Source organism: Lathamus discolor, chromosome 14 (assembly GCF_037157495.1).
Source record: "Lathamus discolor isolate bLatDis1 chromosome 14, bLatDis1.hap1, whole genome shotgun sequence".
Taxonomy (NCBI): Eukaryota; Metazoa; Chordata; class Aves; order Psittaciformes; family Psittacidae; genus Lathamus; species Lathamus discolor.
Genome location: NC_088897.1, coordinates 8,242,502 through 8,268,328, shown reverse-complemented (window position 1 = coordinate 8,268,328; position 25,827 = coordinate 8,242,502). Strand labels below are relative to the sequence as shown.

Sequence of the window (25,827 nt, the reverse complement as noted above, 5' to 3'; positions counted from 1 at the left end):
TATGCAGCAACATGCAACACCATGGAAAAGCCAAGTAGGAAAACTAAAGAGCTTGTGACTGAACGAACTCAAATATTCACCATCATGAATTCCATTTCTGCCCCATTATTTTATGGGAAGGCATATATACATGGTCATAAAAAGCAGTGAACACCACATTATAACCCTAGGAATGACACACAGGAAAACAGATCAGGCAAAGCTAATGAGACCTGAAGAGGCCTTTCTCCAGCTTGTGGGATCAAGCCTCCAATAACACTGACAGTCAATACAAAAGCTTCAAATGTCTCCAGAACATCATTATTCCAAAATAACATACTTCATTTAGTAGAGTTCAGAATTGAAATGCCTTTCTTTGCTCCACAACAAGAACTTAGATTTTTTTTAGTGTACAAGATGTTTCTCATGAGCTAGAGATTCCAAAATATAGCGGACTGGGATCACGATGATCTTAATTTTCCACAAAAGGCAGAAATATCTCACATTTGACCTTTTTTATCCAAGTAAACGTCTTGAGCCAAGTTTGAGTAGTGTCACGCAAACTTGGACAGCAGTGTTTCCAAGCGGCTCAAAACTGAACCAGTGAAATACTGTATTTGAGTTTAGCTTAGCTGCCCTGATTAAATGCATTAGGGTCATCAGACCATGTCTCTAAAAGTCCGTGTTCCAGCTGGTTACAGCTGTCCAAAATATCAACAAAGCTTTCAGCATCCACTGCTGATGCTTTTAACCTCCCAAATGACCACATATCAAACACAGCACAACTAAACAGACGTTTCAGGCAAATCATCCATTTCTTCAAATGTATTCAGGGTGGTTTTGCTATTAGTTCTTGAATTATCTTGACTTTTGCTTGGATCTGCAAAAAAATGCATTGTAAACAAACCAGGATATGGTAGAAACTGTATCTGCAAGATCAAAGTTTTGCACATCTATTATTTTTGTTAAAAACCATGCATTTATTTAAACAGCAAGTCATCAGTTTACTACCATATCTTCTACAGAAGACTTTCTGTCTGCCCTTTTCGTTACTACTGAGCTCATGCTACTAAGCAATATAAATGCTAATTGACTCAAGAGCCTTCAGAACGAGTCTCCCAGATCCTGATGCCTGCTGCCAGAAGGACATCCGACACCTCGAAGTTAGGTCATTTCTCTATTACACTTCCAACACTGTCAGCAGATGGGTATCTTGATTTCCTGGTCAACACTCACTATTTGTCATTCAATATGTATCGCAAAACATAAACATGAATGCTCTAGGGTTGAACCAGCAGACTATAGGATTGTTGAGTAGAAATCCTGCCAAATTTTGCAGTGCTATGTGTAACTGTTTAAAGGACTAGATATACTTTATGACAACCTTTTGAAAATAGTATTTCCTCTCTCTCAAAAAGTTCTCTGAGCTTATCCCATTCAAATGCCATAACAATGTGAAATTTAGATCAAGCACAACTGTTTGGAGAAAAAGAAAGAAAGGGCGAAACCACCATGTTTTGGCACCAACATGTAAATAAGGAGTTTGTAAATAACCCTTTCTTCAAATATTTACCAATAACTTAACACTCATGTTAGCTGTGAGTTTTCCTAGCAATAAAGTGTGTTTGAATATCTAGATTCTGAGAGCTTCTATTTTTAAAGGTATAAAACTATACCAAAGCACTTCTAAGGAAAAGAAAACAAAAACCAAGAAACAAAAAACCAACCAAAAACCAAACACACAATTTCACAAATATGGTGGTATAAAATTCTGCAATACCTGTTGGCCCTGGATCTTCATTAATAAATGAAACATGTGTTTTCCACTCGGTCCATTTCACTTCATTTATCCTGTTTATATTGTATATAAGTTGTGTTATTAGCATGCATTATCACCCAGCTACATAGATGCACTTCCCCTTTATTTCTTTATTCCTTCTTGGGATTTCTGTTCTTGACCATCAGCACTAGCTTTGCCAGTACTAAAGGGCTGAATGACTTTTGCAGTGCTATGTACTATGTAAAGATGAGAATACTACTACGACTGCTTTGTAATTTCACACATTATAAGCACAGTCTGGAAACTCACCTTAAATATTTAAGTATTTTTCATAAACCAGCATAGTAATACATTCTTTAATATGGTAATCATCAGTTAGCAATCAATTTAAATATAGTCACTTTGAAGTGAACATTCAAAGGAGATGACAGCGACATTTACTGCAAGCAGACTTGATACTTGTACATTAAAAAGATACATAAAAAACCCCCACAACCCAGAACACTTTCCCTTTGTTAAAACAATCAGTCACAAATGAAAAAAGGAACAACAAATTGGCTTTTTATACACCTGGGGTAATTGGTAGAGATGTAGAAGTATTTTAAAGAGGCTTTTGAGAAGAAATAACCTTGAAGAAACATACAGAACAGAATTGATAGCACAGTATTCTAGCTTTGCTTTACCTTAAACACACCCTGGTGTCATTTTCAGCCACTTTACACCGTTCTCCCAGTTGGAATTTTTTCCTCAAACGTTTTGGTAAGAATTTTTCAAATTCCAAAATAGTTCTGGCTCTCTATTAACAATAAATATTAATGAGTATGGTTAACCATATTCAGAACTGACTGATTTCATAGCATAGACGGTTTTCAGACTCCATGTTTCATTATACCATTTCATTCCGCCATCCAACACCGACTCCAACACCAAATAGTATGGAATGCCACTTACTGTTTGCAATGTGCAAACAGGCAATCCATAGTTAGGTCCACTGCAGAAGGCATACTCAGAGAAAATTCAAGAAATCTCACTCTAAACTTGGTGTTTAGGGTTTAATGCCAACACACGTTCATGCAACACCCTGCCACAGGAATATATACAACCTGTAGTGGATGCCACCCACCACAAAGCAACTCCAGTCCTCATTATGACTGTTATTGATGACAGCCGGGGACTCAGATATGTCTAACCTTGATAAGAGACCAGACTGAGATAAGGTATGAGGAACTGGAATGAACTCATGCATTGCTCAGACTCAAGGGCCGCAAGAGCAGAGCATGCTGTGTTACAGATCTCTGGGCAGATAATGGAACACACCTTCCTAGTGACGTATCAAGGGGAATGAAAGTCATAAAGGTATGTGAGTGCATGAGGTTGAAAATCTGAGCCATAAGGTTATCTTTAAGATAGTTGTTAATTCTGAAGTTATTATGATACCCTGATTATTTCCATTATTTGTACACATATGCAGATGGGATTATCAGTGTTAATACTTCACCCATTCTGAGAGTTACGATAGGTATAGCTCAAAGGATTTTATCCCATAAATCCATACTTTCCTAAGCAAACTAATTCACAAACCTGAAGTTTCCAGATGTGCTCACTCTCTTTAGAAATATCTTCCACTGTTTCTCCCATTAACGCAATCAGCATGTTCAAGAGAAGAACAAAAGTCAACACAACATAAGTTATAAGGAGCAGAAGAAATAGTACAGGATACTTTGAATTTTGCTGGATCTCCAGATCACCCAGTCCTAGGGTGAGCTTAAAAAGATCCATCAGAACGGGTCCCAGACTGCTGTTGGAATGGCATTCATTGCCATCTTGGCAAGTTTCAATCAATGCAGCAAGAGCTGAGAAGAAAGCAGGAAAAGATTTTAATCACAATAATGTTTTATGTATACACGGCATTTTATCCTAAAGAATTCAAAATGTACTGCGTAATAAAGAGCTAGAGCTGCCCAGCAACATACACAGCAGCAGCAGGAAGATGGATTACCAGGAAGCAGGAAGAGCCCACATCCAAATGAAATTGCAGGCAATTGAGAAAGAGCCAAATTACTTATCTGTCCAGATAGTTTCTAGATAGTTTAAATCTCTAAAGTTGGCTTTTTAATATCCAGAAGAAATCCCAACATGAGCTCTCATCATGACAATAGGGTTCTTATTCATAATAATGCTAAAATTTTTACTCACACAGAGCATCAGTGCTTTTCTCCAGTAATATTTACCTACGCCAAATCCCAGCAAAAACACGATATAGACAACTAAAAATTTTATCACATCATGCAGGATGACCTAAAAATTAAATTAAATATTGATCAGAAATGAAAACTGAGTACTAGTTTTATGCTTATTAATTCTGCAGGGATACAGGTGTCCTACACAATAAGGCATCAGATTGCTTTCAACTAAGCAAAGCAGTTGTGGCCTCAGTGAGAAACCCAGAAAAGACTTAGGTCTGGTTCTTTTCGTCTCATGACTGAGCCAGGTGTGTTGTCCATGGGTGACTGACTGTACAATGTTGACATTATAGCATATGATGCTATTAAATAGAACTACATATATATTGTTGGAACTAGATGATCTTGAGGTCCTTTCCAACCCTAACTATTCTATGATTCTATGATTCTACATTAGCTGAAAAAACCCACAAGTTACATATGTATTTAATGTAAGAAAATATTAAGATATAAACCAGTTTCTGCCATTGAAGTTATAGAGGGTATTCTGCTGAAATAATGTGTATAAACTGAAAATAAGACATTTCAATATGAACTAAAAAATACAACTAAATTGCCAAATAGGTTCCATTGGGATTGTATCATACCAAGTAAGGATCATAACAAGATAGGTAGAAGAAAATAAACTTGCCTTTTGAATCATAACACTGTAAATACCCATGGACTGGAAACCTCTGGTGAAATAGAGCATATTAGCCCATCCCAGGGCCATTGCCAAAACAAGACACACGAGGTGTTCTTTGTAGGAAAACAAGTACAAAAAGACAGAGAAGATCACAAGCAAAGCTTGTATAAAACTGTTAAAAAACAAACACATGTATGTAAAAGTGAAATTACTAGCACAAAACCAACAACATAATGGAAAAATATGAAAACAAGACTTCTCTCCTTATGCTTAATTTCTAATTTCATCCTGCATTCCATTCTCCCCTATCAACATTACCATTATATTTAACAACACAGTAAGGTGAGTACAGGTAGTATATTAACAGGATTCCATTTATTAAAGTTTACTTTTAAGTGAACTATTCTCCCAAAAATAGCTGGTCAGTGCAGATTTTGCTGACAAGGACATTAAGAACTCTTAATAGTATTTTTGAAGCCATTTAATTCAAGCTTTAGATTAACAAAGTGTTAGAATCATTACAGATTTTCTGTGAACAAGGAAGACACTTGTAGGTGTGCTGTGCCGTGACAGGATGTAGCCCAGACTTTCAGCAGCACAAGACTGGTATTAGTGTAGTTGGAGGAAGAGGAAGAAAGGTAGAGTTAAGCCACCTTTTTTTATTGATCCTACAAACCCATGCTAGAAATGAGATGGAATCATCTGTGCTTTATCTAGGCCCAGGTGATGGGATACTCCCATCAGTCAGATGAACCAGATTTATGCTATTTTCTCTTCCTGAAGGAGTCAAAAGGAGTGTGAAATGATATTTGGTTTATTAACCAGGTTTCTTAAACACATTTCTGTATATACAGCTGTAAAGAGATACAGGAGAAGCTAAAAATACTATTCTTTGGGAAAAAAACCAGTCTGTACACATCAGCTCCCCATACTGTTACTGAGACATGCAACCATTAGTGTGTACTTCAGAAAAGCTGCTGGTAAGATTGCATATATCTCTCTAAAACCTGATAATCTAGAGAAAAAGTGAGCATCTGCTACTTTCTCTGCAACCAAGAGATAGATAAGCATTTTATAGATAGTATAAAATATATGCATGACAGACTTACAACGCAAAGTGGAACCACGCATCAGAGAGAATTGACTGTAGGTCTGAAGGCCTAAGCAGAAAGATGGCTACACTCTATGTAGACAGATATATAAAATACAGAAGCAGCAGTAAGAGAAAGCAGGCCTCAAAATTGAGTTTTCAAAATAGTTTAAGTTAGTGTTCTAAAAAAATTAGTCTACTGATAAAGACATTAAATCTTCCCAAATTAAAAATCTTTTTATGAGTCTGTATCTTCAAAGTTTACATTTCTGTTATCTCTGGCAAAATTATCTAGTAGTTACTGGGTTTAATTACTTACAGTATATGTCCAAAATTGTGTTCTGGGTTTTTTTTCCCCATTACAAGTTCTAATTCACCAGTGTCCTTAAAGCCAGTAATTTGACGACATCAATGCTATACAAATATCAGATCTCTGTTTTGAGAGTTTGAAAGGAAAAACCCCTCATATTTGTTTCACAGGGCAACACAGTTATTCAAATATATAACCAGGGTCATTCTGTGTAAGCAGTGTATTGTGCCAGAGACTTAAATGACATACAAGGATATTCCAAGCGTATCGCCAATATCATCAGAAGCATAGCATATTCATAAACCTAGGGAAGTCCTTTACCTATTTTGCTATGAGTCTTACCTCTTTTATGGCTAAAAATATTGCTCCTAACATAACCATCACCTGTCCCGATAACTGCAGCCATCCCACACCGCGTGTTAAAGCTAGTGGATAAGGTGCAGCCTGCAAGAGAAATCCAAAATGAATGACTGAGTTCTGAACCTGAAAGGTAAAAGGCAAAGTAACAGGAAACCTCACGTATGTAGCTGTCTGGATACACAATTATCTTCCCTTTCAATGAGAATGTTCTCCATAGTGGATTTACAGAATCAGTCCCCTAACACGTGTTATCTGAAATAGCAGAAGTTTCTGTCTTAAAAGAAAAAAAAAAATACCCTTTCCACACTTTTAGAAACTTAGCTACCTGTCTATGTATTATGTATCTGTATTTCGGGTCACTTTCACAACATGAAAATGCAATTGTCTCCTCTGTTCTGATCTTCTTCCTCCCCGATATGATAGAACCTGATCTCACTGCAGCCAGATATTTTCTATCTGCTTTCGTGTGTTTATTTAGCATTTTAAATATAATCCAGGAAATACTACTGTATTTTAAAATCAGTAAAATTTGGTGAGATTAAATAGCTGTTCATACTAGCTACTCACTTCATTTTCATTAGGCCTGTGGTAGGAAACCAATGTTAAAGTTACATTGTATAGGAAATAAAACCAGCATGACATAAAGAACATGTGCCGTGCAAACTTCTTCCATTTCATTCGCAGGAGTGAATTCAGGGGCTCCAAAGTCAGCATTTCATGACGGTTCTGTAGAGGAAAAAAACCAACCAACCAGTTAATTTAAACTTGCTGCTGTAAGGAAACCGAGATAATTTCAGTCATGTATTTTGTGTATTTCAGTCCGTATCTGTCCTTGCAGATCTAGAAACACATCTATGTGCAAAGATATATGTCAGACTCTATCCTGACAAGATACAGTGGGGCAACTTCAGCTCATGCTGGGATACCCTGCCCTACTCTGGAAAATGATTGACCTAAAACTGTAACGTGAACTTCTTGTCTTGCTTCCTATGGAAGTTTTAGGGCAGTATTTGAACTTAGTAATTGTAAAATTCTGGCTTTGAAAAACTAACATTCCTATATGCCTGAAATACATACCTGCTGGGTAAAGTTTATAACTTTAGACAGAGTGTTCTCGTAAAGTATTTGCTTGCCCTGTTCTCATGCAGTATCTTAGGCAGCTGCTAGCAGCCACGCCATGACAAGAAGACACTACCTTTGGTCTGACCAGCTGGACCATATTTGTGTTCCTATGCAAGGCAAATTAATACTTCTAATGTAGAAACTCCCCAAACACCTAGCCCATGTGTTTCAAGAGCTGAAAGCATATTTGCTTACAGCTGACAATCTACAGTGGTGTGAAATTCATCTTTCTCCCAATATAAAAACTGAGAACCAATAGTTACTGTTTAAGTAATTCAGTCAAATGTACAGGCTAAGACATCTGAAATGAGTATACACTGTTAGAAAATAGACAGTTTAGAAATAGGTAACTTACACCAATATTTGTATTATAGACTATAATTTCCAATACTGAATTGTCTGCAGTGGTATCTAGTTCTGTCAGATCATAAAGAGAAGATTGAACAGGACCATAAGCCCAGTCTGTGAATTTTCTTGACAGGCTCCTGTTAGGCTTATCTCTTATCTCTCTGCTCAGGATGTATTTCAGAATCTAAAACATTAACAGAATCATTTGTAAGCAGATGTGTTCTTCACAAGAAAGGAGAAAGCACACACACATACTTGCCAAAATCCCCACCTTTCAACAAGCACATTTTCTAAAGCAGTGCAATTCAATGTATTTCTAATTCTGTTATTCAGCAAGTGGTGTTACAGATGACAGACCTCTAGGAAATTAATACAGTATTTTTAATGCCTCCAGATTTTCTGTCAGAAAATCATTTTCGCATTTTCCTAAAGGGTGAAAGCACAGTTTTCCATGTGTTCACAATTTATATCTTCCTTTAACTTAATTACTTTCTAAATCATCCCACTGTCAATTCATTACCACAATACAGTTAATCTATGAGAGCCTCATTCTACAGCAGCCTAACAGCAGTTCTAGTGAGTTTTCTGAAATGATTCAAAATTATTCAACCACTATATAAGTGTAGTGCTGTAAAATAAGTCCAGAATTTGAGTTTCTGGACAATAGGAGGATTTTCAAGACTCTCTTTATACAGCACATGCATTTTGTACAGAGAGGGGTTGTTAGAGGGAAACCTTGGAGGGTAGAAGCAACATTGCAATAGAAGGATTTACTTGTATTTTGAACAAAATTAGCTCTCCAAATACTACAGATACATCATACAGCATAACCAGCATGGAAAACTACATGTAAGAGCACTAGTGTCTGAGTATAGCTGGCCTTGACTCTTTTCTCATACTTTATTTCTCTTAGATGGAACTGAGATAATACCCACCTCTAATTTCCCGGTTTTTGCAGCTAATTGTAGTGGCGTCAAACCCTCTTTATTCCTTGTAGTTTCCAAATTTCTGGCTTTACTTTTCAACAAAATCATATCATACATTCTGATTACAAAGTCATTCTGGGTTTTAAAGTCCTCTGCCACAGTAACTAATGCATGGAGGATATTGTTTCCTCTGGAATCCTGAGAAGTAATATTAGTCCTTGTATTCTCCATTAGCAGTTGAATTATGTCTGGTTGATTGGTACATGCAGCTAATGCCAATGCAGTTTCACCTACAAAATTATAAAATGCAAGTTGTGTTCATATTTTATTTCAGGCATTCAAATCATATTATAAAAGAGTGACAATGTTAAGCATCTTAATATATGCAAGTACATTTACATATTGATTGTATTGAATTTAGCTCTTGTTTTAGAAAAGCTTAAATTGCATGGAACATTATTTGGATATAATCTTCAGAATCAAAGGTGTTACGTTTTATTTGCCATTCAGCAGCTGCAATTTTTTGGTAAGTGTTTTACAAATATTCCCAAGTGTTCATAACACACCACACTCCAGCAAGTTTACAAAAGGTGCTACGTCACTTTTATACCTTGGGATGCAAGGTCTAGATTTAGCTACAGTAATGATTCACACTTGGCTGTGTTTCACACTGTCTTAATTGTTTGGGTATTCTTTCCTAACTTTTCCAGAGGTATCTCTTTTCTACTTACCAAAATAAAAGCCTTCATGTTTATGTTTGGGATTAAAGAAAATACCCTGGGCGTGAGCATTGACATCAGCTCCTTTTTCTATTAGGCTCCGAGTTATTTCATACTGTCTTCTTTCAATGGCAATATTTAGGGCTGTCTGGCCTGAAACAACAAACACAGGTATTTAGCATTGAATCTCTTAAGCACATTATCAAACATTAATGATGTTTCACAATGGGTATCACGAGTGATAATGAATAAAAGTTGTTTTAGGAATTTAAACCATCATTAGAACACTTGAAGAAAACATTACTTTATGGATGGTATATTTAACCATATACCTGAAACTGGTACCAGATGGCAATACCTTTATATGCCTCTTCTGTGTATGCTGCATTGATAAATCTCTCCAAAATACCGTTTTCTTCTGCAAAGGATAGTAGCATATTCACTATCTCATTTGTGTTTTGGTTGATGTTCAGCAGAGCTTTCATCAGACAAGTTTTGCCAGTATCTGAAGCTGTGAATTTTTTCATCAGATAATCTACAAGAGTGAATTTTGAGATTATTTAAAGTGGATGGAAAATAATTCTAATCTTACGTTTATTAGGGGTGAGACCTGAGAGATATGTATGAACATAAATTATTTGCCAAACAATTACTCCATCCTACTCACTTTGTATTCAAGCTATGTATACTTGGTGAGATGATGCAGTCTAAGATGTGATACTAATTAATAAGGTAGCCAATGCACTTGGATTTTCTTTCAGACATCCCACTGCTATGCTAACTCCAGACAGACCCAGAACTCTTACATTCTTTGCCCATTTGGCCATGCTGACACATTGCAAGCCCTGTCTATACTGCAGATTGGACAGAGACACCGGCTTTGAGTCTCATGCTGCAAAAGACTAGCTGTGATATGGCTGTGGGCATACAGTGCAGATAGATCGTCCATTTATCGTAAGGAGGAGATAAATACTCTCCAGTGTTGCCTCAGAGGCAGCAAATGGGTGGCTGATTGAATATCTTAAGCTTTCATTCTGGAATAGGAAATGTGAGGTATGTTTTAGACTCCACACATTCCAGAAAAGCTAACAACCTTCTCCAGATAACTCCACAGCTCACCTGGCACAGCCATGTTCATACAGGCGTTTGATCGTTCCTTCAGCTCGGTGAGCAGACATTGCAATTCTTCAATATTCCCCTCAGATACAGCCCGAAATATGTATTTTTTCAGCTTCTTCCGGGCACTGGTCTGCTCAGGTCCTTGTGATATGTTAGCACTGAATCGTAAGAAATAATAACGGAATTGATGATTCAATTTACTGTGTTATATTCTCATTTCTACATAAGAAGAAAAAGAAATACAATTACTTGCCCCAGACTACATATACTTGCCCTGCTTACATATATATCATTGCATGGATCTCGCAGGTTGCTGCAGATTGCTTATTTGCAGATAAGTGGCTATTAAGAGGAGGTTTATAAAGATACACATTTGCCAAGTACTTTGTTTTGCATCTTTTCCCAGTTTATGCATTCTTCTAACACAAAGGCTAAGAAATACTCTGCTTCTCTGATCCATCCGCTCCACTGACTCACTGGCTGATGCTGCACTCCAGCTGCACCCATCCCACTCACAGCAGAAGATAGTTTTTAACTTCACATCTTCTTAAACAACTTTTCTCATCATACATCATTCTGGAATAAGAGTGATTTAGTATTTTTCCCCCAATCAGAAATACTCCCAGCTCATGCCTAACTGTATTTGGTGTTTAGGTCCTTTGTTGTCATCTAGAAAGCAGACATTATGTATGAAGAATCCTCATACTATATATGAGATTTGAGAAAAGCTGAAGTTAGAGTTCTTCATTTCAAATTTTAATTATTCAAGAATCAGAAATGCCTGCACACATATGACCTTACTTATAAAGCATGACAAGCAAAATAGGTAATATCTGCTTTATCATAGGCTTAATCCTCTGAAAATGTACTAAGAAATACTTCATGTCTCTACTCACCAGCAGCTGTCTACATTAGGGCTATATTCAGTTGCATCATCCTGAAGAGACTGTGGAGAGTCCATATCTTCCCCATTTCCAGATGCACTATAGAAATCAGAAAAACAAGTGCCAAGAAAGGAAGGTACTGGAAGACCTGTTTTTTTGGCAAATTGCATGAAGAATCAGTCAATACTAGAAAGTAGAATCTACAGTAAACATGAAATCAGTCTAATTTGTGCTTCATAATTTCATCTCCCCTGTGAATTTTAAAGTGAGTGGTAAAAATTAAGAGGCCCACAGGATTTTATTATATTTTATGAAAGCAGCCTGGTTTGTGGGGTTTTTTTTTGGTGTTTTTGGTGTTTTTTGTTTTTGTCTTGGTTTTGGTTTGTTTTGGTTTTTTTAATTATCATTGCTTTTTATGCATCATCCTGAATGCTTGAAGCTTTCTTTCCTTTTCACATGCTTAATTTGTCACCTGCCACAAACCAAGTGTTAAATCAGTAACAGTGCATGGGTTCTGAGCACACAATGAAAGTGACTTACCTAAAGATTTACTATGCAGTACACTGTAGGCAACTCAAGAGCATTTTGCAGCTGACATGAATGGAAGCTTCAGCTAAAAGAAATTGAGGACTGGGCCCTAAATACATATTCAGTTAATAAATTTACCAGATTTCAGTGGTATTTGTATTTTGTAATTGCTGTACATGATTTCCAGGCATCCCTAAAAGCAGATCTGACTTAAAAATTAATTTATTATAATTTTCCTTACTTGCATTTTTGTATTCTATAAGGTTTAGATTTGATGGACTACCTCAGGTTAATAACTTAGGGATCCTGAACTACTAGCTATTGACAAGAGAGATGTATGTATATTAACACAAGGACTCAGCATTGCTCTGCAGATACTCCCTTCCCTTTGAAATAATGCTGGTAGCTCAGAGTCCATTCTTATTCAGTTTATCACTTCTCTGCAGAAAACCATGAAGAATCTGGTGACAAAGTGTATGTGTGCTTTGTGCAGGTCTGTGTGTCTGAATAAGAGGAAGAAATCTGGGTACCTCTCCTTTGAAATCAAAATAAGTCTGTCAGCTAATTCCAAAATGCTGACCAGACATCTGTCAGACACACAAACATTTGGCCATTCTGGGCTTATGCTATATTTGATGCATATTTCCCTTATTCATAATTATTGGTTGTTAGTACCCCACACATTTTAAAAAATAAAGTGTATTCTTCCCAGACATCATTTTTCTCCATTCAGCATGAATGACTGCCTTTAAATATCTCAAAATCAGCATTTTCATGTGATTTGATTATCAATGAGCAATAGGGAGAGGATGGTAACACAAAGCTGGGAATAGGGTTTGCTAAACTAAGCTGTGGTCTTCATGCAGTAGAAAATACATGAATGGGTGCATGGAGTTCAACCTTACATATCATAAATAAGGTTAAGATATAAAAAAAGACCAACAATTTTAAATTTATTCAAATCTGAGGCCTGATATATTCAGTGTAAATGACAGCAGCAGATAAACTCAAAGATAAATCGCCTAGTAACAACTGACCTCCAATGGAGTTTTATCTTTGAAGTGACCAAAAGCTAAAAAAAAGCCATGTGAAATTTTAGCTCTGAAGTCTAAGGAGAAATAAAGAATAGCTGCTGAAAAGAAAGTAGATATAACTGCAGTACGACTACTGCATATGCATCTATAACTTACCATGGACGAATATTTGAATCCATTGGTTTTGAAAACACAGGGGGAGATGTATTATTTGGAGTCGCATTGCTTTCAAAACCATCAATCTCCAGAAAAAAGTGTGAACTGTAGAACAGAGTGCATTTAAGAAAATATTAGTAAAGAAAGCAAGCTCAGTTTGTACTTTCTGACATTACACTTAACAAGACACTGGAACAGAGGCTTACCTATTTTCCCTCGGGGGAATCCCAACCTCCCACACTATGCCCAGCACTTTCATGTTGGCAGATGGGCAAAAGATCTCAAGATATTTTTAGAACACATGGCATCAGGTCCTGACATGCCTAAGCAGTTACCCCAGCAGCCTTAGAACAGCTTTGCATCCAACTTCTGTGAAAACCAGGTATTTCTTAAACAGCCATACAGACACACACACAGATGTTTTTTAATCTACTGCATTCTAGCTCCTGTTTCTCCAGCCATCAAGATGGAGCATTTCAAACCCATCAGCAGTGATAATCATGAAATCAGAAAGTTTGAAAGGTCACATGTTAAACGACATCAGGCATTTCCACCATCCAGGACTGAATGTGTAATCCTGCCACTCAGTGCATGACATTTAACTATTTATAGGAAAAATAAATTAAATTTTAAACAACAGAGAAAACAGAGCACAAGAAAAATAGGAAGATTTCACCCTTTAAAAGCCTAAAGAGTTGAGAGGCAAAATCAATGGCTTGGTATTACCAGATCTCATTAAAACATGGCTAAATTCACCAAAACCGGGAGTTTCAATGGTGAATGCAGCAACTCCCACATGGCCTATTGTTCAGAAGTGTCTTACTAAAATGTTCCAGTAGTCCCCCGGAAAATGTTTCCAGTTCACCTACTATTTATGGTTCAGTCCATAGGGGATTTCTTTTTGTTTTTACCTGCATCTTTCCCAAAGAATCCCACTGAATTCAAGTGCACGTACTGATGCTAAAATGTAATATATTATCAGGACACTACTGAACAACCTGTTGAGGCCATACTATTTCAAGTAGATACAGTGGCCCTAGTTCATCGCATTTTTCAATGATTTGGTATCCAAGTGTCAATTCACTGTGTGTAGCTGCTTAAACTTAATGACTTTTTAACATTTGAGATATGCCTGTGAACGTATTCTTAGCAGGAAGCGAGTAAAATGCCACTTCTGGTTAGCAAGACTGTGTCCCTGAAATTACCTAGGCAAGGGGTGCTCTTCAGAGCACAGGATAAACCTAGACAGAAGCAGGACCATTGCCGTTTTTTGTGCCAAACCACTGTTGTTTCACTGGGGTCTGGATTTGGCAGAGATACTTAAGGAGGAGTGAAAAAAAAAGGTTTCATCCTGCTTTTTTGTATTCCCTCACCATGAAGCGCAAGAGCTGTCCTAATAGGCAAACATCTGTTGGGAGGCTGCGTAAAGCCAAAAGTGCCAAGCTCTAGGCTTTGCTGGACCATCTCACCTGCCCTTGGCTCAGCACCAGGAGGGGACGGTGTGCCATGAGCTGATGTCTGAGAGCAGCTCCTGCTCTCCCAACAGTGTGTTTTGCTGAAGATTTTGGCATCCAAAAGATGTACAGCAGCTGTGATGTGGGCCCGGTATTGGAGGCTGTCATACCTACCCTATCCTGGCACGTGGGTTATCTGGGGATACCATGGGGGAAAAAAAACCAGCAAAGCCACCGTGCAAGGCAGGTAGACAATTGCTAACAAATACCAAAGTGCTTACGTGGCCGTGGTGCACACTCTCGGGAACACTGCCCACAGTCAGGCTCTGACAACATTGGTAGCACTCCTCCCAGGCTGCCTGTTGGTTTTCCTGTACTTCATTTTATACTGTTAGTCCACCCAAATACCTTCAAGAAGGGGAAGTTACTGTCTTCTGAGAAAGTGCATATTGGCAATACATTATTTCAGGTGAGAAATGCCACCCTTGGAAGTGCAGTAGCTGCCTAGTGGCACAGTAGAAGGAAGCACTTTGAGGCAACAGAAGTACAGCAGCAGAGAAACATATAATTAGTAGAACACGTTAAACCTCTGCATTAAAATTCACGTGATCGTCATTCCTTATACAACAGGAATGTTGTGGGACACACCCTGAGCTCTTAGATGAGAGATGGGAAAACCCCCCAAGGTTACTGTTACTGATGCCGCAAAACTGAATGCAAGATCCGAGCTTCACTAATTGAGGGGTAGTGTTTGCCAGTGCTTGTTAGAACTCCACAATCTTCCATGGAATGCCCCTTTTTGAAGTACTGGGTGTACTGTGAGCTGCTCAGACACCTCAACTCCCTTTAATACAACCAAAGAGCTTCTCTGTTTGAATTTAGTGACAGAAAGACAAATTAGGCCACCCAGACAGGGGGTCTCATATAATTAATGACACCATTTCTGTGGAAAGTGATTCCTCTGGTTATTAAGAATTATGAATGTCAGAACAGCCACAATTGCCTAGGCCTTTAGAGTTTCAAAAAGTGCCACAATAGCTAGTTATTAGCCACAGAGTGAAAAGCTTATGAATGAAAATTCATCCTCACTCTACAGTAACCTAGTTGACTTCAATTCCACAGTATCAGGGATGAATTATTGCTTATATTTCCCCATTCATATTAAATACAAACTCTTAATCCTTTTATTAATTCTCTAGCATAAATTATGAATAAAAGTGAATATTTTATAAAGTAAAAAGAAGAAATCTTGTTAATCAGAATAATGAAAATAGTGAATCCAGGTTTTTGTCTGTGACAGGATTTTTCAAGCCTCCTGCTCTCCCAACTCTCATTTTTAAATTCAGCTCTACCGCTCCATAACCTGCCACATTTCCATGTGAGGCTAGGTTTGAAATGCTCCCCTTTTTTCAGGCCAGCACCTCTTATATAAAACCTGCCATTTGATCACTCTACTCTCTCCTATTGAAACAGTTACCATAATTAGACCAGATTCTCGTAAGCTTATACAGATATATAGAGTGGATGCCAAAAGCTCAGCTGATATATTAACCTGAAAGGCTGGTGCATGAGCCTGATGTCCCTAGGAGAGGGGTTAAATATTTGTCCTATTAGGGTAAAAAAACATCCTATGTCTGCCTCACCAGGATACTTTTCCACTTCTGAACAACATAAGCATACGCATTTTTCTAGGCACCTTGGATTCATCTGGTGTCTCATTCATACATACAGCATGAATAAAGATGTTAGTGGTACTTCAGTGCAAGTATCTACTAAAGTAGATAAACCAGCGAGTTTTAATGGTTTAGACTGAGTTAGTCTTACCTTTTCTTTGTGGGAGTGCTTTCAGTTGGCTTTTTCTCTTGCTGGTTTGAAGGGGGAATACCAGATGGATTTGTTTTCTTGCCCATTAGTGGAATAATTTCGGTGTTATCTTTAATCATGTTTCTGCAGTAGACAGATTCACAGTTACTCAAGTCCTGTTCAGTTAAAGAAAGCACCAAAAGAAAGCTCAAATTGCCTATTTACAGTCTCTTCACATGTAAGCACACAAATCTTGGTTTCCACACCCCTCTCAACCTCCCCAAGTTTTTCATTTTTCAGTTATTAAGCACATACACACCATTTTGTATCAAGGCCAGAGGGTTATACTCATCACTTCACTCAACTACAAGAGAAGTGCCATTAAAAGTGATACCATAAATCCAGGAAAACCATAAACTCAGCCACATGCCTAAATTAAACTGAAGGGAGTCTGTCAATCACAACGACAGTATATGTTATTTGGAGAAACACAAAGAGCACAATGACTTTCATAAGCAGCACTAAAGCTGGTGTACATTTACAGTTAATCTCAGGAGTCTGCTCTTATCCAAGAAAACTTCAGAGAAGTGGTAAATTCTACGAAGATCAGTGCAACAGGTACAATGCATGAAGGAAAGTTCCAGATGTGAAGGGTAGTGAACACAGAAAAAGCCCTGAAGCTATTCGCTGCATTAGAACAGCAGAAGCAACAGTCTCTGAATACGATGCCAAGGCTGAGCTACACAATCACACGGATAACATCAAGGACTTGTGTCCTGCTGACATTTCTCTGCATTTCTTCAGGGAAAAAGGAAAGAAAAAATCATGACTGCTGAATGGGAACGCTCACCACACATGACACAAAAGGATCTTAATGCATATTATCTGCTTATAAACACCTACCACATGAATTCTGTAAGTAATAGTGAATAACTATCTTCCTGTTTCTCAATCTAATACTCAAAGTCATCATTTTAAATCACCGAGGATCATTTGAAAGTGAGATGGTGAATTCAGGATACTTCGAGGTTGAATATAAGAACAGTAAGTTTTACAAGGTCACAGACCCATGCCCAAGGAAATCACGAGAGTGCTCTCCATACCCAAAGATAAATGACAAAAATCACTTGTCTGCAAGTGTGAACAAAATGAACTGCATATTTTCCTTCTCCTACTTTCACTTTCCCTAATGTGACAAATGTACAGACAAACTTTTCACTCCTGTGAGTCTCAACGTGCCTTGGCACTAGAATTTCTTCATTATGGGAATATCAAGATAGAGAAAGCAGATTGTGAAGCATATTTGAAAGACATGGTACCTGGTGTGAGACGAGAGACACACATATCAAATACACTGATACTTGAGTGAAAATCTATTAATGCATACACAGCAAATGCTTAAGTATGGAAAGTTTTTGATCCCAGGTACAGAAAACAGAATTCACAGGGCCCAAACATGTAGATGCCGCTCTAATTTCTTGTCACTAAACAGAATCAAAATCTGAAATACTGGGAAGTACTCATTACCTTGGAAAGGTTGGCTTAAACAGGCATGAAAAGGAATTTTTATTGTGTTTTCTACCATTGGTAGGTATGTTCACATTAGTGCAACACAGAAATTTGCCTGGTTTGGATGCATTTCCTATGAATTCATATCACAACTCTAACAGGAATATTTTATAAAAAGCAAATATGATTTACTTGGTATACTTGCATCCAAAACACACCATAGCTTTCTCTGCAGTAAATACACAAAAGAACTAACCTTGGATGTTATATATTTGAGGTAGGAAAGAGTGGTTTATCTATGCCTTTGAAAATGCAATTCATGTAGTCTTCAGATGCATGTTGTATCAGTGAATATGCTGATAAACATTTAATCTTAACCCAGCTCAAACAAATGACTGTTGTCTTGCTTAGTTTATAAATAATTCTGCTGTTCACTTCTTACCCAAGTACTTTAAGAATACACAGCAGTTTATGAGCAAAGACATTTCCCATCCAGAGGAAGAGACAAATGTCTCTTGACATCTGCTTGATATAAATCAAATATAAGTGGACTAGAATAAGATGGAGCTGGGCATTAAGTAGCTTTGCAAAATAACTTAAAGGAAGAGGATAGTCAAAAATAGATTAGTAGGTCAAAAAACGCATTAGCAAAAGCAGTTGCCGAGTTGAGAAGAGCACAGCAGGGAGGTGTGTGAAGTTGGATGGGTCAAAGAGTGGTAGGAAGAGCTGGCAAAATTAAGACCAAGGTTAAAATCTCTGAAGCACACAATGGGAAAAGCCTCTCATTTGTGAGCAATGCTGGAGCTTCTCAGATATAGCAACACATTTCTGTGTGGGCCATCTGCAGCCAGTTGTCAACACAGAGATTTTAGCAGTGGCTTCGGAGCAGGCTACATCATTTAGAAGAGGTGAAAATAGTCAAAGACAGTATTGAAGTTGTATTGGATGATGAAGGACTACTAAATTATCATTGAGAGAAGGAAACAATTTGGGAAGGAAAAAGAGGGAAGATTCACTTCTGTTTATATGGACTGCAGCTTTCAAATGCACATAGAGTTGGCTATGTGATCTCAGCTACAAAGACTATTTTAAATGAGATCTTGGAGGCTGCACAAGTAAATAACTGCAGGCACAACAGTTGAAGTTCCTTGCTACAGTGCTGAGGTAGCGTCTGTTTCTCACTTTTAATCATGATTAATTGTATGCTTAGATGAAAACTTAGCAAAGGCTTTCATCACGATCTTCCAGTGCACTATCATTTTCTGTAATCTATGACATATAGAGCAAAATAGTGCAACAGTCTGAAGAATGTAAAATCATAAGTAGTGTAGCTTGTGTAACTTGATATGGAGTGTCTTCTATTGTCGTAACTATTTTCTACTCCCATTATTAGTTAATTGTTACTTACAGGTCACCAGAGAGGTGGCTTATTTGAAGTGGGCAGTGATACAAAAGCACCACCTCGATTTACAGTATTAAAAATTACTTGGAAGGGGATTCTGAAGACGTTGAAGACGTAGTATCTCAACTCCAGTGTGCTGGAAAGACAGCGTTTAACTGCAATGGTGAACTGACTCAGCAGCTCCTACACGAATGGCACTTTACACACTATCACAGACTCAACTCCTGCTTAGCTGAGAACAAAAAAAAAAATAAATCACACATACCTATAGCTTTATAGCTCAATACCAGTGTAAGCAAAGAGGCTAATGACAGAATCCTACAAGTCAAAAGAAAGACTCAGCTGTGGTATCCTAGGACAAAGGTCTTTTCAGAAGGGGCAGTGGAATGGAAGTGACTACCAAGAGCTGTTTCATTCATGGGGTCCTTCAAACATCCATAGCACAGACCACGATGCTTTCCAGCACCTATGACCTAATTCTTACGAGCTCATAAAAAAGAAACCCCCTCCCCCTAGGGGAAAGTTGATAAAACTTCATTTTTACTTTTGCACACTATTTATGGTATATGAATCCTGTCAGCAGAAATTTACACCTGATAGAGTTTAATGCCTTAAGTCTGTAAGATTTTTAAACATTTGAGGGGCATTAGTAGACATCAGGTGATACCAAAAAGTCATTTTCTTCTTGGTGAGAAATTTGTTCTTTCCTATGAAGGCTTTTCCTAACAGAAATTTTAGAAGACTCTGAAAAGCAATGTTTTTCCTTGAGGAAAATACCTTAAAGATGATTTATCTGCTTATCTCAGGATTAAATCAAAAGAAGCAATTTTACTGAGTTGAAGTAAAAACTACAGTACTAAACTAGGTATTTTACTTTCAAAAGCAACCACATTAACAAGCTTTCAGTGGAAGAGGAATGTATCATTTAAGTTTAGCTTGTATGATAGTATATTTTGTATCCTCTTGGCACAGAAATTAGGAAGTGTAACAGTGCAACAGGGCAACAAATAGGAATGAAAATAGGCCTGTCTGTCTTTCCTTACTTCTGAATGGCCAAGGAGTCAGCATGGCATGGCTCAGGAAAAAGATTTATAAACTAGAAAAACAGAAAAGCATTCTCCATTTAAAAGATGGGTTTAGACTTTGTCTCTTGAAGATTTCACTCTCTACAAAAGCATCACACCTACACCGGACACCCACAGAAGCTCCCAGAGAACTTACCCTGCTTACGAAACTGGCATTTCAGTGTAGACAAAGCGCCTCAGAGTTGTAGAGATGAAGTTCAAAGCAGGGGCCTGCTGACACAGCAACAACATCCAAACCAGCTCGTTTGCCGAATGGTAGAACTATATTCCAGCTCAAAACTATCCTAAAAACGCAAAACCACCCTTCTTCAGTCATCCGGGTTGCTCAGGTGTTGGAAAGCACAGGTAAGTTCAGTGCCGGCAGACTGCCGCCTTACAGGGTTTGCTACGTCTGAAATTAGGGAACAGAGAGAAACTTGCTAGACAACAAACTGTACTTCATAGCTGCCAAAGTGGGATGACACACACACACGCAATAATTATACACTGAAATGTTACTAAAGCTGAGTCGCTCATGGATGACTTAATAGCAGCAGTAGAATATCTGAAACCATCACTGCTCTGCAGTTTACATACTGTTTTCAAAAGAAAATGGTTATGCACATGCATTTGGGTTGTAAATTACATCCCTTTATGTCATGCTTAGTTTATTATATAGCATGGAACTATTCAGAAAGCAAAGGAAAAATGAGAAAATGATCATACTACGTGCTCCAGAAGGCAAAACTGTTTGCTATTACTCTGAAAAAGTAGAAGTGGCCTCAGAAAACCTTACACTTGCACAGTGATAATGTCAGTGGAAATGTGGTGGGCGTGTTTAGATCTTTCCCTATATATAATAGTTGCTGATGAATGCATACCCTCAGGGTTAGTGAGAATACAAACATGCCTGTTTCCATAAATGTAAGTACTGGTGTTACTTCTTGCTGTGCCAGCTACAGGGAATGGCTTTTTTTCAGCTTTGCTAGTTTTAAGCTGTTGAGCAATGTTTAATGCAGACTTCTCTTTTGGGAGATGCCAGTTAAGTGACCATCAGTACTTCTGCTCTTTTTATGGTCTTTCCATTATCACCAGAAATAGGATGTTTAACACTTGTATGCCTTTGCGGTGAGGCCTAGAAGATGTACTTACAGCTGCTAGCCTTTACTTGATTAACAGAAAGGAACTCAATGGGAACTACACAGGCCAGCAAATGTAGGAAGCTTCCTCCAGCTGTAGATAAGGGAAGAAAGAGTCAAAATTGGGGTTTTATTTGGTAAGAGGTATATAAAAAAAATATGGAAATGAAAACATAAAATAACCTAAGATACTAAGACCTAGAACCAGACATTTTAATCTGAAGAATATGGCTTTAAAACGTATCTACAGACTGCAGGTAAGCTCCTCCAGTTCATCAAGTAGATAACTTTGAAAACAGGACTGCTGGGTATTACATTGGTTTCAAATCTGCTGTGTGAAATACCAGGAGCAGACACTGTTTCTGGTAATGAATCAGCTTCCCACAAGCAGTGTGGTGAAACAGGCCATGCGTAGGCCAGTTTGATTTGGCATTGGGGATAGGGATACCTTTGGTTAGATTGCGTTGAGCACGCATCCAGCTCTGCCTGACGCAAATTTCTGATGTTATATGACAAACCCTCTGCCAGGAAGGTTATTCACATCTTGTCAAATGACTGTGCCTATGCTAATCTGCTATAAGCTAGAGTTAGCTGCTTTGATGGAATAAGGACTGAACACTGCCATTTAATCTTGCCTGGGAGAACATCAGCTTAGCTCTCAACTCAAAGTGTGAGAGACTGTTTATTTGAAGTTGCTCTGAGGATGGAAATGTGAAAATAGGCAAAGTTAGATTAAATCTGGGTGAAGGTGCATTTGAGGACTCTTCCTTTAACTCTCATATCAACCACAGTAAGGGACCATTTAAATTCTTTTGCTAAAGAGAGAAAATGAGTTTGGCAGCAAGCAGCACTTTGAACTCAGAAAGCAGCTATATCTGAAAGCACCCAGATCTGTGTGGTTTAGCAGAATATAAGACCTAGCAGTGTAGTCTATTTATAATGTAATGGCAGTTATCCAAAAAGAAAAACTGGGACAAGCTACAGCAAGAGAGTCAAAGCCCCGTTTCAAACCTGCCTATGAAAAAGGTGTAGAAGATTGTATAAGCAATAGCAGTTCACATGCACAGGAATTAAACTTCATCCTGCCTGTTCCATATTAACAACTTCTTGTTCCATTATGAGGACAGCCTTGACTCAAACCCAACATACTTGACTAAACCCAAGTGTGGTCTTGTCTGTGCAATTGTCTGAGTTAGGAAACTTGAGCCCAGACTGTTTCTAGCCTATCTTCCTGAAAGCAGATAAGAACTTCATGTGCTACACATAGGTGTTGTGAGCTTGAACTGAGCTATTTTTTAAGGGCACACTTAAGAGTCAGGAAGTGAGAGGCAGAACTACAGTAAGTGACATCTGTGCAAACATTTTCTTACAGTTTTAATCATTAACCTGCTTAACCTTTATGTTCCCAGACCTGCCCACACTGAGATATCTGACAAGGCTAGCATTTTTCAGAAGCCATGGCAGGTTTTGCAATAGGCTCCATCACAGCCACGCAAACTATTTTATAGAGTTTTATGACAGTTAACAGCAGCTTCAGTTACTAACAGAGATGCCACAAAGATCACGAACATTAGTAACAAGGCATGCATCTCCTGTGAAAAATTACCTGAAAACACTAGCTTTGGATAGTATGCAGAGCACAAATAAGCAGCAGAAGCCCTGGTTGGTATTCATATTTTTTGTTTTCTAGCAAGTGCTAGACTCACTAGAAACTAAAATGAACAAGATGAAGGAAACCCCAGATGGGAGGGATTGAGCATTTGGAGACCTGCCATCTGACATCAGCGAGACAGAGCTGCATTTCTGTTCCACTGGTACGTGACACGATCCCAGTCAAACTTGCATTAGAAGTTAGTCAGGTTTTATATTTAATTCTGTGATTTTTCACTAAGGGGAAAGGCCATTGTTTAAAGAGCATTTTTAACAGGTAACAGCCAGGATAATGGTAAATTACTTATTGTCAGCATTCCACTCCCTAAGCTCCTTAAAAACAATCCATAGCTTAAGTATTAAAACACTCTGCATGCCAACTACCAGTAGCAGCCCGGTTCCCCTGAGCATAGTGTTTAATTGATGCACAAGTCTTTCATGATTTTTCACTGAGGATAAAGTGCATTTAAATTCTCTTTGTTTCTGTGGAAAAGGATTCAGAGTTGTTGCTCTGTTGTGGGAAGAATCAACAAGATACCCCATAGAGACTAAGAGTTTAAAAGAACATACCTGCATTTGCTGCTAGTATAGTTTATGTTGAAAAACCACATGACGACATACTTCTGTAAGGTATGATAAAATGGATAAGATACTATAATTTCCCCCCAGTTTTTCCAGCTAACTTTTAGCCAGATAGAGAGAAGTAAGTACGAGAGAATAGGCAAGTCACAACAGTATGGTCACAGTGCTACCCCAATGAGCGCTCAGAAATGGTGCTTTGCTGTCAATCTTATGTTTTAAGAGCGTAATTGCTGCAGCCATTCCACAGGTAGCAAGGCAAAACTCTCCTGATCTTACTGGCTTGCTTGCTACTGCTGAACTCTGAATTTGCAGTCCCCAGCACTGAGAGGTTTCATATTACTGATTTCTCTTCAGTCAGTTATGACAAGCAGTCAGTTGCAAGCAATCTCTTATGTTCCCAGAAAATACTGTATCAGAAAAAAAGCCATGTCATTCCATCTTAAATCAACAGAAGGACCTTGATCTTTAGCACTTGCCTCCACAGGGCATTTTACAGAAACTTTATAAGGAGAAACTAATGCAACAACTATTGCTTAATGGATCAGTGTTACTGCTTCTCATTCTTCCCTATAAAAAAAGCCTGTAAGCACATAGAATTCTATCTGAATTCAGAGATGCACATGGCTTTTTAAAGGCTGCTTTTCTGTTTTCACAATGTTTCAATACAAGTACCACCCTAGCTGAAAAAAACACCTTCCTTTAATGTGCATGTCAGCATGTCCCTACCTTAGAGATATGTCCAGCCAGCTCTGTAGATGAATTAATCTGTTTTTATTAATTATACTTGACTTTTCACCAAATGGTTCCTTGTTTTATAGATTATGTTAAAATAACATTTTCTATTTCTCACTATTTGTTTAGCTATTTTTACTTGGAGGGGCAAGAAATAAGGGACTTTGAAGATCAGCAAGAATCTGTATGAGTTTGTTTTTACCATGCTCATACTTTTGGACACACACTGTGCTATACCCCAAGTGATTAGGAAACATTTCCAGATTCAAAGACTGCAGCTTGTAGTATTCAACCAGCATACACCTGGCCACTCTTCAAGTACATAGCTTTGGCAGCATTACCTCTGATACAATGCTCTCCTCATTCCTCCACTCAAACTTGTTCTGGGATCATATCTGTGTGCTGCTACACACACATATGAAGAGCTTTTCACACTGCTCCAGACAACTGAATAGCACTTGCAAACGTTTCAGTATTATGCTCATGAACTGTGAGATAAGAGATTGTTTTGTGCAGCTGAGCAACAGAGAAATGAATTAGCCTGTAAGTGTTTGACTATCACTTAACAAGAGACAGCTCTGTGGAAATTCATTCCAGGAAAACACTGGGATATCACTTACCAGTTGGTACGGTGCAGACTGCAGGGACAAGTCAGCCTCTTTAGCAACATTGTTATGCACATCTGCATTACACATGACTGGAGATTTTACTCCCCAGATTTTCCTGGCATAAAAGAACTGTCCCATTCACAAAAGGATAAAGAGTTACTGGAGTCTCCATCACAAACATATCCCTGCAACTATGTCACTATGCAGCTTGTTCTTTTGCTCAAGCAAAAAACACCAAAGGAACAGCATTATTGTTGGGACAGCCAAAATTCCCCAACAGCCAGAGACCCTAATTATTTCCTGCTCCTCCAAACCATGTTTTCCAGACCCAACTCAAGCAGCTTTCTCTAGCTGCAGTGCTGATCCCTGAGATTCCTGCCTATCGCAGTGAGTAACACTGCTCATGACACTCCCTAATTCATCTCTGCTGTGTCTTCCTTTCTATAGCTAAGCTTGGGAACATAAAAACACTGCATTCCACATTTGAGAAACACCCAGCATAGCAGCATCCTGCTGAATCACAGTCAGAGCTCACTGAGACTACTCCAATATACACACTAAGAGAACAAAAGAACAGAGACAAGCTGATCCTATGCCTCACACCCCCTTCCCAAAGAAACAAAGCTGCTTTCCTTCCTCCCTTATTATACTCTTTCTACAC

At 38.2% G+C, this 25,827-nt stretch overlaps 1 protein-coding gene across 6 annotated transcripts; it reads right to left on the bottom strand.

The window, feature by feature from the left end:
• Positions 1-310: 310 nt before the first annotated feature.
• On the bottom strand, positions 311-25,765 carry TRPV3 (transient receptor potential cation channel subfamily V member 3). Of its 6 annotated transcripts, none has more exons than XM_065694631.1 (19): positions 25,179-25,765; positions 20,613-20,867; positions 16,502-16,656; positions 13,224-13,328; positions 11,518-11,604; positions 10,622-10,779; positions 9,861-10,037; positions 9,515-9,655; positions 8,793-9,073; positions 7,865-8,041; positions 6,955-7,113; positions 6,370-6,471; positions 5,737-5,810; positions 4,634-4,799; positions 3,991-4,057; positions 3,341-3,612; positions 2,443-2,555; positions 1,760-1,830; positions 311-859 (listed from the first exon to the last, which is right to left on the bottom strand). In XM_065694631.1, exons 3-19 carry the CDS (start codon positions 16,618-16,620, stop codon positions 765-767), a joined length of 2,364 nt encoding a protein of 787 aa, XP_065550703.1. In that variant the 5' UTR covers positions 16,621-16,656; positions 20,613-20,867; positions 25,179-25,765; the 3' UTR covers positions 311-764. The 6 variants fall into 6 exon arrangements, with proteins under 6 accessions (XP_065550703.1, XP_065550701.1, XP_065550702.1 ...); XM_065694629.1 differs by having other exon boundaries at positions 16,502-16,624; XM_065694630.1 differs by lacking the exon at positions 25,179-25,765 and adding an exon at positions 21,608-21,691 and having other exon boundaries at positions 16,502-16,624.
• Between the last annotated feature and the right edge of the window lie 62 nt (positions 25,766-25,827).